Raw genomic sequence first — 17,184 nt, forward strand, 5'->3', positions numbered from 1 at the left:
CAAATTTTCACAGGTTTGTTATTTTATGCATATGATGAGATACACCAACTGTGAAGGCTAGTCTTTCACAATTACCAATAGTGTCCACTGCCTTTAATGCCACCGTTCACTAGCTCCTTATGTACACGATTCTCACAAGTAGATCAAAACTGAATCAACCCCCCCCCTTTTGACATGTTTAATATGATGCATACGTGTTAACATAAATTATATAACGGTTTGTGAATGGTATTTTTACTATTTCAAAAATAAACAAGTAAGATTTATTTATAATGGAATGAAGTTTCTTAACACAAATAAAACACTATTCATCAATAAACGGTGATTTTTGATTTTATATGTGTCTTCAAATTTGTATTGACGGGGTTATTAACTCTGTCTAACCCTATACAGAGAATCAGCTTCCACAGACCATAAAGGCAGATAGATGTTAGATTTGCATCGGTACAACAAATACTATTTGGTTTACCCATACACCGATGTGTATGAAGCACTTTATTCTCAGTACTTTCCCCAAGTCCTGTGAAAAACAATCCACAGACATAGCACTCAAGTGGAATTTGAACCCCTTGCATGGCAAAATTACCCAGATCAACCAATTTAGCGCTTTCCGACCAGTCACTAATTGAACATATGATATAGTACTTTGGCTGGTACCCTTATTTTGGTAAGCGCTTATTTTGTTGTGCTTAGCAACTTTTTGTGCTTAAGCAGCTCTATGAATAGGGTTCAGATGAGGTTCGGGGGATGTTGAAGTTACAGAATGAGTCTGTCTTCCTGATTCGCCTCATCCCTGATCATCTTGGAGGTGTCACCTTGTCCTATGTTCAGGTGACAATCCCTCTTACACTCCATCAATGTCTGGAAGTCTTTCCACATCTTCATCTGCTTCATGCTTGGGCCGTGGCTCTCCTTGATCGACTTCTGCTTGTCACGAAGACTCTGCAAAAGACATTGCATCAATCCAACAATCAGCATGATGTAATTGATTATCGTTACTATTATTTTGTTTAATCTCATCACAGCATGCAAAAGAAAGATTCCTTTGTGCAAGTAACTCCTTGAGTTGGGCAACATCCAATAGCCTTAGATCTCAAGGGTTTTTTTCAGGATTCTCGCTGTTCCCAAAAGCGCCGCCTTCTGTTACAGGTCATCCTCACAGTTGTTCCTGTTTCATCTAGACGTTTCAGAATGGTGCCAAGTGCTCCAACCACCACAGGGACTACCTTTACTTCATTGTTACTATTATCTTTATCATTATTATTATTATTTTTTGTCTCTTTTTTTTCGGCCAAGATTTCAACAAAGAGTACAAGATACAATATAACAGAAACACTATAACAAGATTGCAAGATCCCCTAAACCCTCCTGCAGCCGATTTCACGAAACACTAGGATTGATCCTACCTCGAGTGAGGACGAGTAACACGTCCTAACTTAGGATGGGTTCAATGCGTCCTATATATTTTGATACGGAACTGAGCTCGTTGTAAGTCCTAAGACTGATCCTAAGTTAGGAAGAGTTTGGTGAAATCAACGGCTGCCCTCTCAACTCACCTTGCCAAGGTTTTCCTGCTCCTGTATCTTTCTAGTGTACTGATCCCTAAAGGCTTTCTTCTTCTCAGTAGGGTCGGACGATGTGTACGCCTTCATCTCATCCGAGACTCTCTGCTGCTGCATGGCAATGACACGACGCATGCAGTTCAGATAATGGAAACGGCTCTCTTCCTGTGAACACTCCTCCCTGTAAGCTCGAACTTCCTAAAGTAGAAGAGATTTTCAAAAGGCGTTAAGTCCTGGGCCTAATTTCATAGCGGTGCTTAACGGTAAGCAAATTTTCGTGCTTACTGTAGCAAAAAAATTGCGAAAGGTGCGAGCATATTTCACAGGTTAGCAGAAAAATTGGGCGGCCATATTGCGTGTTTACCATGGCTTTGCATTGTGAAGTCATATATATTTTTGTGCAGTAAGCACCGGAAGGTTAGCAGGGAAGCAGCGCTATGAAACGGAAATCGCTCAGTAAGCACAAAGACGGCCGCTAAGCACCGCTATGAAATTGGGCCCTGAGATCTAGGTCCAATTTCATAAAGCCTGTAATTATAAAAACTTGCTAAGCACAGAAAAAAATTGTTTAACAGAAATGGACTACCAACCAAATTTACAGTTGGTTTACATTGTACGACTGGTGTCCCACTCAATTGTTTTTTTTTTTTGCTTTAATAGCATAGACATTTTCAAGCAGTATTTTTCTGGGCCCAATTTCACAAATGTATGTTTCTAAATTGTGAGAAAATAGAATTAGTTGTTGCAAACAACTTACCAACCACATAGACAGATGGTGTAAATGCCAAAAATAGTTAATGGCCCGACGTTTCGACCCGCATGCAATTTTTTGCATTTCTTATTACCGTAAGATGTAAATGCGAGCTAACCTGTTCAAGCTTTGAGCGATTGCTCTCCAGTCCAGCCGCTAGGGTATCGTAAGCAGACTTCTTCTCATTGTGCGATGTCTCGATCTCCTGACTCCGTTGTCTCAGTGGCCGGAGCTCCTTGATGACCGGTGCCAGGTCGGCCTTCTTGACCGAGATCGTCATATTCAACTTCGTGACCTGTCGGGTTCCATTAGTATATATATTATAAGTTTTCACACAACAGAAAAACAGAAAAATATAGCGCTTCTGCATCCCATATCCACTGAGGCCGTATGGAAAATATACTTGCATGCGCACTTCCACACAACCACTGAGCGTTGCATGCACTTTGACCCTTCCCAAAATTAGAGCCCGGGAAAATTTGCATGGATTTTTTTAAAAACATTATTAAAGTTAAAAAAATGGGCATTCATGATCGGTACACAAAAAGAGTAGTGACACGAGCTTAAACCCTGCCAGTGTTCATAAGACTTCATCGCCGATCTTTTAATTTTCTTATTCAAAACCACGTTGGATGATATTGAATGGTCAGACAGTACAAGGGTTTATCGAAAGTCAAAACAACCTTGTTTGCTCTTACCATTTCCGACATATCCTCCAACGTCCGTCCCTTCATGTCGTCCAGCTCGCTCTTAATGGCTGACACTTTCTCCAATTCCTCCTGGGTATCATGGTAACCAGACACGCCCTTCTTAGCTTCAAGGTGAGCCTGCAAAAGATATCAAATCAGGACGAATAAAGCAAAAGCTTTTTTCATTTCGTCAAATTTACCATGTTTGACCCCTAACGGGAAAGTATATCTTTTTTTTTTTTTTTAACTCTTTGATTACTTAAATCATGTATAAATGTATCTATATATACAATTGATATATACTTGTGATTGATTTAGCCGAGTAGCGCATATTAATGTTGCACAAGGCTGTATACTCCCCACCAGGGAGCTGAGATGGTTTAAGGAGTGATTTAAGGCCCAGTGACCAGGGGTAATAATGTGAAGCGCTTTGGGACGCCCTCCGGGTGTGAAAAGCGCTATATAAAAACGGGTTATTATTATTATTACAATAAAAGTAACATGTGAACAAGTTATTAGAAAAATAATAATAATAATGTCCACGCAGGAAGAATAATCTGTAATAACCCGTAATTGGAATACACAATATAAGAAACGAATCTGACAGTAACAGTTCTCAGATTTAAATTTGACCACATTCCTTTGAAGTTTAATGATTCTCAGAATGCTAAATAATTATCCATATACACGACTATTAAATACACAATAAGATGCATTAAGACTCAGTTAAATTAGTGCGGAATTCACAAATCACACAAACAAAACAATATTTCCTAAAAGTTGTAATTTCTAGTAAGGGGGCCTTAGCCCAGCCACATAGCAATAATCCAGGTGTACTGATTAGTTGTATCGAAAATAATACGTTTCTAGAGCATTATATTAACTGTGGCAGATAAGATCATTACAAAATGTAAAACTTGCCAGTTGTTTCTGCAACCCTTCATCCCTCTGCCTGAGGATCTCTTCCGTTCTTGACAGCACGCCGTGCTCGGCCCGCAACTCGGCCAACTCCTGCCTCTTCTTCTTGTAGATCGTGCTTTTCCCTCGCAGCTTGTTCACGTAGCGTTTGAACTGCAATCAATAATGAGAAAATAGAGTCAGCTGTTGCCAACAACTCACCAACCAAAAGGACCAATTGTATAAATTCTCCAGAAGACGATCAGAGCATACTGATCGAAACGTCGAGTTGAAACCAACGGTTCCTTTCAGAACCACCCAACTCATTTAGAGGTAGTCATTAGGCATAAATGGTGTTACCGCAAACCTTTCCATATCGTATTTCCACCATGCAAAGTTTCAAATCCTACGTATGCAAAAATAATTAATGGCAATCACAACAGCACCTACATACTGAACATTTGTATAGAACAATGAATAGTATTTTTCAGGATTGTACGAATCTTCATCGTGTTCTGTTAATCTTTGTTCTGCTATTCAACCCAATGTACCCAAACTGAGTTTAGAATAGAAAATAATCTGGAATCTTTAGAATCTTTTGGGTCCCGCCTTCAAGCCCCCCCCCCCCTTTTATTATTATTATTATTTTTTTTTTTTACAGTGGGAAGGGTGGTTTGTTACTGTAGGGTGGGTTTCAGTGGACATTCTTTGTGGCAGGACGGCTTTGTAGAGGTGCTGGTCGACTGTTCCTCCTCGCCACTCACTGACTCACTCACTGGTATTTTAAGCTATTTTGATTCATTGTTTCTTTATGTATCGACTTGTATATTTATATTTGTATGCCAGTGTAAAGTCTTATAAAGCTAAAACTAAAACTAAAACTAGAGAGCATCCTGTCTCGCAAGCTTGTTCCCGAATATTCATGCTATCCTTATGAAATATGCTTACTCTTAAGCAAATTTCTGTACTATAGCTAGCACGAAAAATTAGTCACCAAAGGTATTTCATTTTACAATACCATCAGCTTAGTCCATTATTGTTAGTGATGTTGATTGTTGCATTATTTTTCCACTAGCCCGGCTGTAAATCTGGTAGTCTCGGGCTAGCAGGCTAGTGCAATTTCAACCCACCCTGCCCTATGAAATATGATTACTCTGCTAGCATGCAAATCTGCTTACCCTTAAGCAGCTATATGAAATTGTGTTTACCTCATCTCCTTTAAGAACTTTATCTCCCTGCACACCCTTCACTCCCTGTCGTTTCTAAGCTAGCTCCTGCCAGCGAGAAGCCAACTTGTCTTTCAAACTTGCTTACCGCTAAGCATCTTTATGAAATTACGCTTACCTCATCTCCTTTAAGGACTTCCTCCCCTTGTACACCCTTCACTCCTTCTCGTTTCTCAGCAGCCTCCTGACGACAAGCTGCCAGCTCGTCTTTAGATTCCCGGAGGTTCTCTGCCGCCGCCTCTTTCTTGCGAGAGATGATGGAGGCCTGTTGTCTGAACAGCGACATCTTGTCGTCGATGGGGTCATTTCGCATCATGCGCTTCTCGATCAGGCCGTTGACGTCCGAGTTGATGGTCTTGATCTGAAATGAAATGCCACTTAATTTTTCAATCGATGTCAAAGACAGATCATATATTTTTACTTCACTAATGTACTGGGCCTCATTTCATAGAGCTGCTTCACTGCTTAAGCACAACAAGTGCCTAAGCACCAAAAAATTCTGCTTACCACATTTTGGTTACCAACTAAAATACACATGTACCATCTGTGACTGGCATCCTGCATATTGTTGCTCAGCAGCAAATTGTTAAGCAATTTGAAGTTGGGGCCTGTTTATTTCACCTGTACTATTACAAAAGTTTGTCCGCCAGCCCGCCAAAACAAAGTACTCGTCAGTAAAAAGTTACCAACCAAAAAGCCATGCAGAGTGTTATACTCCAATTGGTTCCCACTTGGTAGTTTCCTTTATGATAATAGGAAAAAAACAACCCACCTGTGAGTTTATTTCATCCAAATCACTCTGTCCCATGGCGGGCTCGTTGACGACTCGTTCCAGGTCCTGACACGCTTTGCGCTTAGCGTCAATCTCCTTAAGAAGTTTGTCCTGGCAAAGATAAGCATTGACCTTGTTCTCCTCCTCCAATTTCTTGATCAGACCTGGAGAAGAAAAACTTTCATTGACAACATTAAGGAGAAAAATCTACAAAGCAGGGACAATCCTGCTTAGTGAAAACTGATTACTACCCAAAATGCAAGATATAATATGCATGCACTCCTCTCCCAACTTCTTGATTAGACCTGGGGGAGAAAAATGTCTTTGACTAAATTGAGGAGGAAAATCTACTAAGCAGCTAGACAATCCTGCTTAGTGAAAACCGCTTACCACCCCAAATTTACCAATATTGCTCATGGTAATCAATAGCTAATTGTTTTCTTAAAACCTGGGCCCAATTTCAAATTCTGCTCTGCAAATTCCTTTGCTAAGCAATAAATGGTACCACCAGTCACAGCTATAGTGTCATGTAACTGGTAACCTATTTTTGCTAAGCAAGAGTTTTCTGTGCTTAATAAGATTTTGTGCTTACAGGCTTTATAAAATTGGGGCGTGTACCCAGCATTCAAATTAATATTCAATTTAATCAGTCAAAATACATAAAATAAAAAAAAAAATCACAATGTAAAAATGACTCATTTAAAAGCAATACTACAGTGAAAAAAAACAAATTTGCAAGGTGCAAATACTAAACCATGAATCAAAAACCCAATTTAATTTGTTGTTGTTGTTGTCTTACCCTCTGCAGAAGCGCCAACAGTGGACTGTTTGATGTCTTTAAGTTGTTGTGTGAGACGATACAACCGCTGATCAGCATGCAAAGCCTGCAAACAATAAACAGATAAACAGTTCAGCTATAATCAATACAGAGATGTAATAAAATACAGAGATGTAGTATAAATAAAAGGCTGTTGAATAAAACAAAAAAACTGAACTATGAGCACAAAGTGCTATTAAACAATTCAGACACTAGCGATTGTTAAAGTCAGAACAGTTTGGTAACGAAAGGGCTAAGGTGAGCAGAGCTATGCAATTGAGCGCAGGTACCACACCTGGTTCTTCTGATCCTGTTTCTGCTGGGCCAGCGCCATCTCCCGATCTTGCTCCTTGCGGAAGTTCCTTGCAATCTCCAGCATCTTCTCATGGTTTTGAACTGTCTCAACCTTATGATAATAAGAAGAAAATACATTTATAAAGATAGTTAGATAGTTTAGTTTATTGTTTTTTTACACTCGAGGCCAATGGCCAAACTACAGTAAAAATTCAAATCGAAATGATGACCGAAGGATTAGTGTAAAAACCTACAACAATCCATATGAGATGCAGTAAAAAAAAACGGATGGACCAAGAGCAGTAAAAAACTAAGCAGGCAGCAAAACAAGGGCGTCCTCATTATGTTAGAAGGCATCTTATGTAAAATACCCCAAAGCGCCTTACAATAAAAACCATAAAACACAGGCAATAAAATACTTTAAAGTAAACAAAATTGAAATTAACAACAAATTAAGTGTACATACAGAGTTCAGGGAACTACGTAATCAACACAGCATAATTATAACTGATTTTTATTACATTCATTTCATTTATTCTGGTTGTGAAGCCAATGACTCTCAGAAAAGCAAACTAATAATCACTCTACTAGCCAAGAACCTAAATGGTGATAAAGACAAGGAAGTTTCAGTTTGAGATCTGGGAGGACAACCCACAGAGAATTATTCCAGGAAAAACCCATGCAGTCAGGTAGGGACTGAAAACCCAATCCACATAGTGCCCTCGGCGTTATTCGAACCAGGGTCCTAGAAGTAGAATGCGAAGAATGATCAGGCATATTACTCCACAGAGCCAATGACGTTGATTGCCTCCATGCCCCCTGGTCATTGCCTTGGTGCCCCCTAAAATGCTACAGAACAATTTCTTTGTAGATGCCCTTTACCATGGAGAAAATACCTTGGTGCCATTGCCCTTTCAAAAACAAATCACACAGGCCTGAAAGATACAAACCACTGATTGTGATAACCAAAATATTTTCTTTGTAGGTGCCCTTTACCAAGGAGAAAATACCTTGGTGCCATTGCCCTTTCAAAAACAAATCACACAGGCCTGGAAGATTGTGATAATCACAATAATTTTTGGGAGAGAACAAAATTGCGTTACCCGTTTCTTAAGTCGCTCAATCCTCTTGAGTATCTGCTCCTTCTCTTCTTCCATCTGGGTGATATCTCGTCGGATCTCATTGGTTGAGAAGCCAGACGTCTTGAGCGTCTCCGAGACCTTATGGAGCTCCTTAAACTGGTTCACCATCTCAGCATACTACAAACATAAAATCAGGAACATAGACTAAGTATTGTTACTGGCTTTCGTCCCATGCATAGAGAGACGTTCTCTTTTTGCCTTGTGGGTAAAGTAAGCTCTGATATTTACCAGGTCCAAACTCAACATTTGAGGTTTTTTTTCTAAAGACACTAAACGGCAAAATAGAAGACTGCTGGACTTGTCCGGCTGTGAGTTTACTGGCCCGACAATTAGAAATAAATAAAAAAATTGGTTTTTGGTTTCAAACAGAGAAATCAAATCCTTGCTACTTCATACGAGGATCCAAAGATACCAACCTGAGCGTAGGTGTCAGCCACTTGATCATCTTGTATAATCTCTGGAGGGACTTCAATCTTGACCAGGAAGCGAGCCAAGTAGGCTCTCTTCTTGAGCTCTGGCATCTTCTGGAACAGCCAGACTAAGATGGGATAGATGACTGGTTTATAGCCGGAGACCAACCCCTGACGGAATGTACTCCTGTTTTTGTGGTTAAAAGAGATGCTGGTTCATTATTGGTTTCGGCAAGAGATGCACGGTGGACAATATTTTGAAATCTGTGCTGGGCGGCACAAGTATTTTGCTCAGAGTGCTGGGCAAAAATTGTGAGTTCTGGGTCATCAAAGGGTCAATCAATAATGTTACTTACGGGTCTTCATTGGGCTTGTACTTCAAGACTCGAAGTTCGTTCATCATTCGCACCGCTGTCATATCTGCCGTTTCCTCACGGATGTCCAATTTGTGCTGATTTTAGATAAAATAATATCAGACAACTTGTGAGACTGAGGCATTACATTAGCTCAAATCTTGTTCTGATTGCACTAACTTCTTTCTAGATGTCATAAATTACTGCCCTTGTTTGACGAGAACAAGTAGACTTAACAAGATTTTGAAGGGACAAAAACATGAACTAAACTTAAATATAGACTTTCAACTTCTTTTGGTAACTTTCTGAAGCACAGACAAGTGGCTAAACTCCTCAAATATTTCTTTATTTATCAAACAAAGACAAATTTACGAGAGCAGGATTTGAACCTTCGATCTCCAGCATGGACCTAATCGCTCCAGATTTTAGGCATTATATCAAAAAACGAGCTACCATCTTTTATAATGAAGTTTTCACAGGTTAGTTTTATTATGTATATATCTACAATTATATAGGATTGCAACAAACAGTGGGTTCCAGTTACCAAACGTATACAATCCAGGCCTGGAACTACACGCAGGTCACTGAGGCCATGACCTTTGTTGCCCCCTGGCTTGGCCTTGGTGCCCCTTGAAAAGTTTCCCATTGACTTTAAGATTTTTTATTATTATTGGTTTATTAAAAAAACATTCAAACATCGCAGCAAAAGGCTGAAGTGAGTTTAAAATACAGAGATTTATAAAATTAGATATTTCCCAATGGAAGTGCCCCTTGCAAGGTGAAAATGTGACCCGCTACATGAAAATGAGTCAGATGTCGCCCAATGCGTTATTAAGTAATGGACAGTATAATGTGGGGGAAAAAAAAGAGGAAAAAAAAACATTTTATTTCTATTTTTACTTTTTAAGAGATATATTTGCATGGTTAACCTTTAGAACACTTACTTTTAGGCAATAAAGCTATGAATACAACAATTTTGTGATAGTTTAAAACATCACTTTACTTGTAATTCGTTTTTCAGAAAAAATGATGTATTGGCTAATTTCAAACGGAAGTAACTCAGCAACGCGATACACCCCAAAGCTAAGACATAATATACCAAATTACTGCTGTTGGTGTGTTCTTTCCAGCCATGCATATAACTCAATCCTTGAAATTGTCAACACCTGACTCATTTTCACGTAGCGGGTCACAAATGGCCTTGCCCTTCAAAGATGAAATTCCACGCCTTCACTCCCTTATGCCCTCCTTACCTGTGGATTGATTTCAGATAAGACATCATTAGCCACTTGAAGAAGCTGTAAAGGTTCTAACGAGTCAAAGCTGATCAAGTTGTAGGAACGTTTGAACGGCTCCTTGTTCAGCTGCTCAACGATGAACTTCAGCTGCTCACTCATTTTGGAACACCCTCTTGTTTAACCTGAGAATAAAGTGACAAATAAAATACTTCATTAAACAGCCGAACTAACTACTTCTTTACATCTTCTGTAAATAATTAATTAAGGCCCCCTACCCTTACGTTAGAGTGCCGTTTCGCTCCGGGTTCTGTTTTTGTCCTTTTTCTTCAAAGTATTTCCTCAATGGTGTTTTGAGTGTTATGAAAGGATGCATTAGACATTGAGGATCAAGCTCGTGCCCTTAGAATTTTTGTCATGATTTTTGAAAGTGGCAAAAATGGGGCAAATCTGGTGACTAGCTGTCGAAGTTGTACGTGTTGGACCAAATTCCTGTTTGCCGTTCAAAAGTAGCTCGTAACCCTCCGGCTTCGCCGTCGCGAAGAGGGTTGTACGTTATGCAACAACCCTTGCATTATCTTTTTTATTAAATATCAATTGATGTTTTATTTTTTTGTCTGTTGCAGTTTATGTTTTATTGTTATGTTTCTGGCGGGGAGGAAATTTTGAAAAGTTTCTGTATCCTGCCACTACTTTTCATTCTCTTTTTTAAGCCTTGTTTTTAGTTAGTTAGGCTTTGTCCTTTGAGTTTTACGAACAGATGAATAAATACTAAATAAAATACTTTAAAAAATCTAAATAAAACAGTAATTAACTTGCTCAATCAAAATGAAATATTTCCTTTTGTAAAAATGAGTGAAAAAGTGGTTATGGGATAGGGAAAGTTTTCCAATTTGGCCCTAAAAATTTAAAATAAATCATAATCAGATGTGGAAAAGAAATGCGCAGTTTCGGAAATGCGCAAAAGACATACACGTAAGGGTAACGCAGTAATTAACACGATTTCACAAAATTAAGCGCATTTCCACTATATTTTAAAGCTAAACAGGCACAAAGGGTTCTCCAACCATTAATATAACATTAAATATCGTTAGAAGAAAACAACAACAACAGCTAAATATATGTTGAACTTGAGTTATAAATTTAACAATGTTTTTCTCTTTTACCTCGCTGCCAACTTTGGTTTTTCGTCCTCCAAATAGCACAACGTGCCGCGCTAGCAACCAAAGATCTCGAACGAAAGTATTCAGTTTCCCGGATGTTCACTGCATTGTGGGAAACAAACTCAGCTTGGTGTTTGCTTGTGTATCTATGCTTGTACGTATATTGCCATATTGTTTACGTTTTGTTGTTTACATAAACTGGAAACAAAGTTTAAAATTGTTTTGTCATGAATGTATCTGTAGTGGAATTGATCCATTTTCTTCATTTCATAATTTATATTGCTGAAAATAATAGAACTGTAAGTTGTAGGTATTCTTGTCTCAATATTGCGGGTGTATTCTGCTGCAAGCTAGGGGTATCCCACTGAGAGTGCAATACAACATGCAACATCAATTTAAAGGGACGCTAGTTTTGTGCGCTGCTGCACCGTATTAAACGAGTAACGGGTTCTAAAACGTGATTGTGTTGATGTTGTGTAGCTAGTACGTTCCTTTCGTGTATGTTGATGATATGACGGGACGAATGCATGTCAAAGTGGCATGAGTGATCGTTTTTTACGGATTTTGACTTAGACCCTAGATCCCTGACATGCATGACATTATTAAGAGTAGACGCTGAAACAGACTTCAGTAAAAAGCTAGGTGAGCATTATTATATTTGTATTATTTTGTTTATTTTGAAATAAATCTTTAGTTAACTTTGTTTTACTTTTTAATTTAGTTTGAATAAAAAAGAAAAAAAGTATTTACTTAGTAAATAAATAGTACTACTAGTAGTTAAGTTAGGCCTGTTGGATAACTTTCCCTATGGCGCCACCACTTTTTCATTCGATATGAAATAAAATAGTATCTAATTTACCTCAATGAGAAATCCCTCTTTGTTTGTAAAAATGAGTGAAAAAGTGGTGGTTCCATCATACAGAAAGTTATCCCTCTTTAGTGGCCAGCTTGCAGGCAACAGCTAGTTGGCCGTCTACAGGTGAGATGAGAAACAAACTATCTAAACTATGCGTGTTTTTTCCCCCCTTTTAACTGCACTATAAATAAATGCACTTGCTTTCATGTCTCGTAATTTGCGAGCCAACGTATGCACGCCAATGCAGTAAGCTTTTTGCGAATGTAATTGAGTCTGTACTTACACTGAAGAAGAATAAGAAGAAGTGTCTTGCGACACATAGGGGAAAAAAAGGCGCATTTATAATTGCGTCACGAAGTTTGGCATCGCATTGATAAAACATACGGAAAACTTTCCGGATGGCGCCACCACCTTTTCACTCATTTTTACAAAAAGGGATATCTCATTGAGGTAAATTAGATACTATATTATTTCATATCGAATGAAAAAGTGGTGGCGCCATACGGAAACTTTTCCAAACATACATTTTGTTATTTTGCTATGTTATAACAAGAGAAATCGCTCACTGCGTTTTGTTCTTTCAATCAGTGCCTAATGAGGGAACATATTGGTTAGGAAAAGTTTCCGTATGGCGCCACCACTTTTTCATTCGAAATAAAATAATATAGTATCTAATTTACCTGATAGATATATCCCTTTTTATAAAAATGAGTGAAAAAGTGGTGGCGCCATACGGAAAGTTATCCATTGGTTAAAATAAATCATAAAATGTCTCAAACCTTTGTATTTTTTTAATGTATTTTATGCAGGCCTGTAGGCTTTGTTTTCGAAAGGGCAAGTGCATCGAGGCAACGACCAGGGGCCATGGAGGCAATCGCTCTTGTTGCCTCCATGAAGTATCAGGCCTAATAATGTGTGATAAGAATAAAAAACTAAATCAGATTCTATGTTCTTTTCTAGGAGCTAGGACCTCTCCTCTACCAGAGTACCACCACCAAGTCTCCAGAAACCCCAACACCACCCAAACATCATCATGACCACTCACGAGCGACACGTGAACTGCCCCACAAGCCTGTGCACCAGAATTGCCATGGAGTTCAACAACAAAGAACTGAGCGATGTCAAGTTGACTGTCGGAGACAAGGAGTTCTTCGCTCACCGCATGATACTCGCCAGCCAGAGCGAAATGTTCCGCATCATGTTCATGGGGTCCCAGTGGGTGGAGTCCACTCAGGCGAACATCTCTCTGACGGAGACAAAAGAGAGCGAGGGCGTCTTCCACGAGTTTCTGAGTTTCTTCTATTCGGCGAGGATTCACCTGACGAAGGACAATATTGTGGCGGTGGGTGAATCTTTCTTCTTGGATACTTTTGTATCAAGTAATAAACCATGAGGGAAACTGACTGGGTAGATATTCTATCAAGTAAGGACGAGTACAAAAAAAATCTTGTTTAGCGTACCCCCGCCCGCTTCCTTTTTAGAGGCTGCCTCCTTTTTTTTATTAATTTGTTATGCACATTTAAAAGCACAAAATTAATTATTTTATTTTTTAAAAATCTGAATGATTTGTCTGAATGTCTTAAAACGAACGGCGGCCATCATGAAATAAAAAAATAAAAAGCCCCTCCTCCTTCCTTTTTTGGAGAAACCCAGACGTTAAACATGTTTCTTTTTTTACTCAGCCTAATACACCACAGGGGAATCAGTGACCTCCACAATTGGAGCCTCTCTATTTTTATCGAAAACTTGGATGTGATCCCTTGTTTTACATCGGTTAAAGGTTGAATGGCTTGTAACTGGAATCCCCTGAACAAAGATATTGACAAATTAAGGAGACTGCTAACGTCAGAGCTGAATGACTCATTTGGTAGAGCGCTGGCACATTAATTCGGAGGTCGCAGGTTCAAGTCTCGCCCCAAGTAAATTTTCTTCGTTTCTTCAAGGTTTGTTTCCTTTCTCTAAATTTTTGTTTTCTTCTCAATCCTTCAGGTGAGGATATTGGCCGACAAGTATCAACACATCCAACTCGAGAAAGAATGTGACCGTTTCATCGCCCGAATCATCAGTCAAGACGACACCCACACCATCGTCACCTGGCTGGTCTCTATCAAGAATCTCGGAGAGAAGCTGGAGCAGCGCTGCTTGAACAAGCTCCAGATGGAGTTCCTCAAATTGATGACGTCGGAGGAATCTCGCGCACTGCTGAACCTGGAACTGCTCCTCAAGATCGTCGAGAGCGACAACGTGCTTGTCTGCAACGAGCAGTTGCTCTTCAACCTTGTCGCAACTTGGATAATGGAGAAGCGCCATACGTCGAGCCAGAAGAGCGCCATCACAAAGTTACTGCCGCACATCAGATTCTCTCACATGACAATCCCGGAGCTTGCAAAGGTTGAGAAGTCACCCCTGGGGATCAAATACCCAGAGATGATCATCAGGCACATGTTTGAAGCGTACAAGAGTCGTGCGCAGAATGCCAACCTCCGGGACAAAGCGGACGGTGATGTCAAGGAAGAATTAGAGCCCATGGACTCTATCCTACCCCGCATGTACACAGATTCTCCGTGGGGAGCCGGCTACACCAAAGACAGCGACACCTTCCTAAGCAGTGAATTTGACTACATGAGTTTCACCTGCCCAGTGGTGGACAGAAAAATCCGACCGTGCACCATCTCAAAGATGCCACAATCCTGGACAGTGTCCTACAAGAAAGAGGTCAAGTCGTACATTGAGTCCGAAGACCAGGTCATCAACCGAAAGCTGGTCACACACGACATGAATTTCAAGTATAAGTTCGGCGAGGAACAGAGGAACTACGAAATCGTCATCATCACGGGCTACATCCCCAAGGAGGAAGAAGGGGTGACGGCTGGTTTCCAGATGATAAGCACGAGGAGACACCACGGCACCATCAAGAAGATCAGCAACAAGACGCAAAATCGCCGGAAGATTCGTCTGACCGAGGTTCACAAGCCGGCACTTCTGGCCGGTAGTGAGTATGTGTTTTCACTCGGTATTTACATGCAGGACAGCTACAAAGAATAATCAACACTTTTGTCGGGTCAGTGGTATTAAGGTCATTAGTTGTTATTTCATACTCCTTAACGGTGGCTAAGTGAAAAATGCGCTTGTGTCCTACAAAGAAGTACCCAAACCCCTTCATAATAGGATCAAAATTTGTGAACATTTTTGTAAATTGTAAAATATTTTCGCGAAAACCACCGTTTTACCGACCCAACCCAAACAATTTATGCTAGAAAGTAGAGCTGTAGTGGTATTTGTCTTGCCATTACAAAGATAAATCAGTATTTGACTTGTTCATTGAATAACAATCCTGAAGTTTTTATACACGAAAAAATTGAATCAGAGTTTTAAAATTATTACAAACAGAATGTTTCCACTTTTCCTTATATTTGTAGATTTTATGCAACTTGATTCTAGCTTTTTCTGTGGGCTGCTTTTTATCTTTAAATGTTTACATCAGGTCCCTGAATCCAAGTTAAAAACAACTAATAATAATAATAATAGTTTGTTAGGGAGTCAGACAAATCAGAGTTTAAACAAATTATTACAAATAGCACTATTCTATTGATCCTTATTTTTGTAGTTCTTTCATACGTAACTTGATTCTAGCTTTTGCTAATGGGCCGCTTTTTATCTTTTTAAAGTTTTCATCAGGCCCCTGAGTCCAAGTAATACAAAAAATAAGTTGTAAAGAGTGCTATGGGTCATTACTAGTTGTAGACATTTTTCAGGTTGAGCGTAGCTAGGCTTAAATTGTATACTGTAAAATATTGCCAACTTTAGACCCCCCCCCAAAAAAAAAGTAAAAATTTATTGGAAGATGTTTTCAATTGTTATCTTTTTTATATTCAATAATTAGAACCAGGTAGAGTTTTGAAAAAAATGTTATTTTGATGCTAGGGGTCTCTTTGCATCATTGTGATGGGAAAAATTGTTGTGAAGGAGTATTTTTGAAGTTGAAGTATTTTTTTGTGAAATAAAAATAATCCTTTTTTGCTTTTTTAAAACCAAACAAGGCAAATTATTAGACCTTTTAATACCTTTTAAAAACAAAACAATAACCAGGTTAATGTTGATGTTTAAGACATTTTATTGGTGGATTCTATAGATAAGTGCAAACACCAATCAACAAAAAATAATATATGTAAACTTCTCATTCTTTTTGCAAAAACTTCAATATTTTAATATTTTTTAATATTCAAGGTTCATTCATTGCATTGTCAATCATTGCTAACAATTTGTTTTGAATTTCCAATAAGAACCCTTTTTAAAGTTCTTAATCGTGACAATTTGTTACCGACTACATTGTATGTGTATTGCATTTCATAATTCATTAATAGCTAAAAAACTACGTCTGTTAAATCGTTGCGGTGTCCTCTGCTAAACAAATAGGGATTCTAGCTACCAAGCAATCTCGGTGGTCTAGTTGGTAGGACACTACTCTAGAATTTCAAAGATCGTTGGTTCAACAATGATATACCTGTGATATTTTAAAGAACTTGGAAAAGTACTGAGTATACCGTGCTAACACACATCCGTGTACGGGTAAAACCAAAATTAACAAAACTATGTACTACAAAGTATTTTAGTTTAAAACACAAAATCAGTATTTTCAGATGAAACTTACAAAAATCAACAAAATAACTTTGTTAGAATGCCCCACACAGTAGGGCTTTTAAAACAACAAAAACAAAGTAGAAACATCTCATTTCAACCCGGCTTGCTGAGGCAAAACCTCCAACATTTCTGTCCATTACACATGTACATGTATGGGATGCCCCTGTTTTGAACAGTCCTGGGGAGGATCCTTATTTTATGCTGCTGTAGTTTAAATACTATTTTTATCCTGGAAACAAAATTTACTCTTAAAACTTTTTTTAATCGTAGTAAAATTAATTGTACAAAATTGCTTAAAGACACTGGACACTATTGGTAATTGTCTAAGTACAGTCTTCTCACTTGCTGTACCTCAACATATGCATAAGATAACAAG

General features: G+C 38.8%; 2 protein-coding genes across 3 annotated transcripts; one reads left to right on the forward strand and one right to left on the reverse strand.

The window, feature by feature from the left end:
• Positions 1–25: 25 nt before the first annotated feature.
• On the reverse strand, positions 26–11,382 carry LOC117298897 (intraflagellar transport protein 81 homolog). Of its 2 annotated transcripts, none has more exons than XM_033782271.1 (14): positions 11,296–11,382; positions 10,167–10,333; positions 8,917–9,011; positions 8,567–8,747; positions 8,112–8,267; positions 7,010–7,120; positions 6,697–6,781; positions 5,898–6,061; positions 5,244–5,486; positions 3,924–4,073; positions 3,012–3,140; positions 2,432–2,608; positions 1,557–1,760; positions 26–942 (listed from the first exon to the last, which is right to left on the reverse strand). In XM_033782271.1, exons 2-14 carry the CDS (start codon positions 10,308–10,310, stop codon positions 757–759), a joined length of 2,025 nt encoding a protein of 674 aa, XP_033638162.1. In that variant the 5' UTR covers positions 10,311–10,333; positions 11,296–11,382; the 3' UTR covers positions 26–756. The 2 variants fall into 2 exon arrangements, with proteins under 2 accessions (XP_033638162.1, XP_033638163.1); XM_033782272.1 differs by having other exon boundaries at positions 11,315–11,377.
• Positions 11,383–11,711: 329 nt separating this feature from the next.
• On the forward strand, positions 11,712–16,706 carry LOC117298790 (BTB/POZ domain-containing protein 17-like). Its single transcript, XM_033782121.1, has 3 exons — positions 11,712–11,953; positions 13,128–13,509; positions 14,157–16,706. The coding sequence occupies exons 2-3, from the start codon at positions 13,201–13,203 to the stop codon at positions 15,210–15,212; spliced, it is 1,365 nt and encodes a 454-aa protein (XP_033638012.1). The 5' UTR covers positions 11,712–11,953; positions 13,128–13,200; the 3' UTR covers positions 15,213–16,706.
• Positions 16,707–17,184: the final 478 nt, after the last annotated feature.

The sequence above is a fragment of the Asterias rubens genome, chromosome 13, assembly GCF_902459465.1.
Source record: "Asterias rubens chromosome 13, eAstRub1.3, whole genome shotgun sequence".
Lineage (NCBI taxonomy): Eukaryota > Metazoa > Echinodermata > Asteroidea > Forcipulatida > Asteriidae > Asterias > Asterias rubens.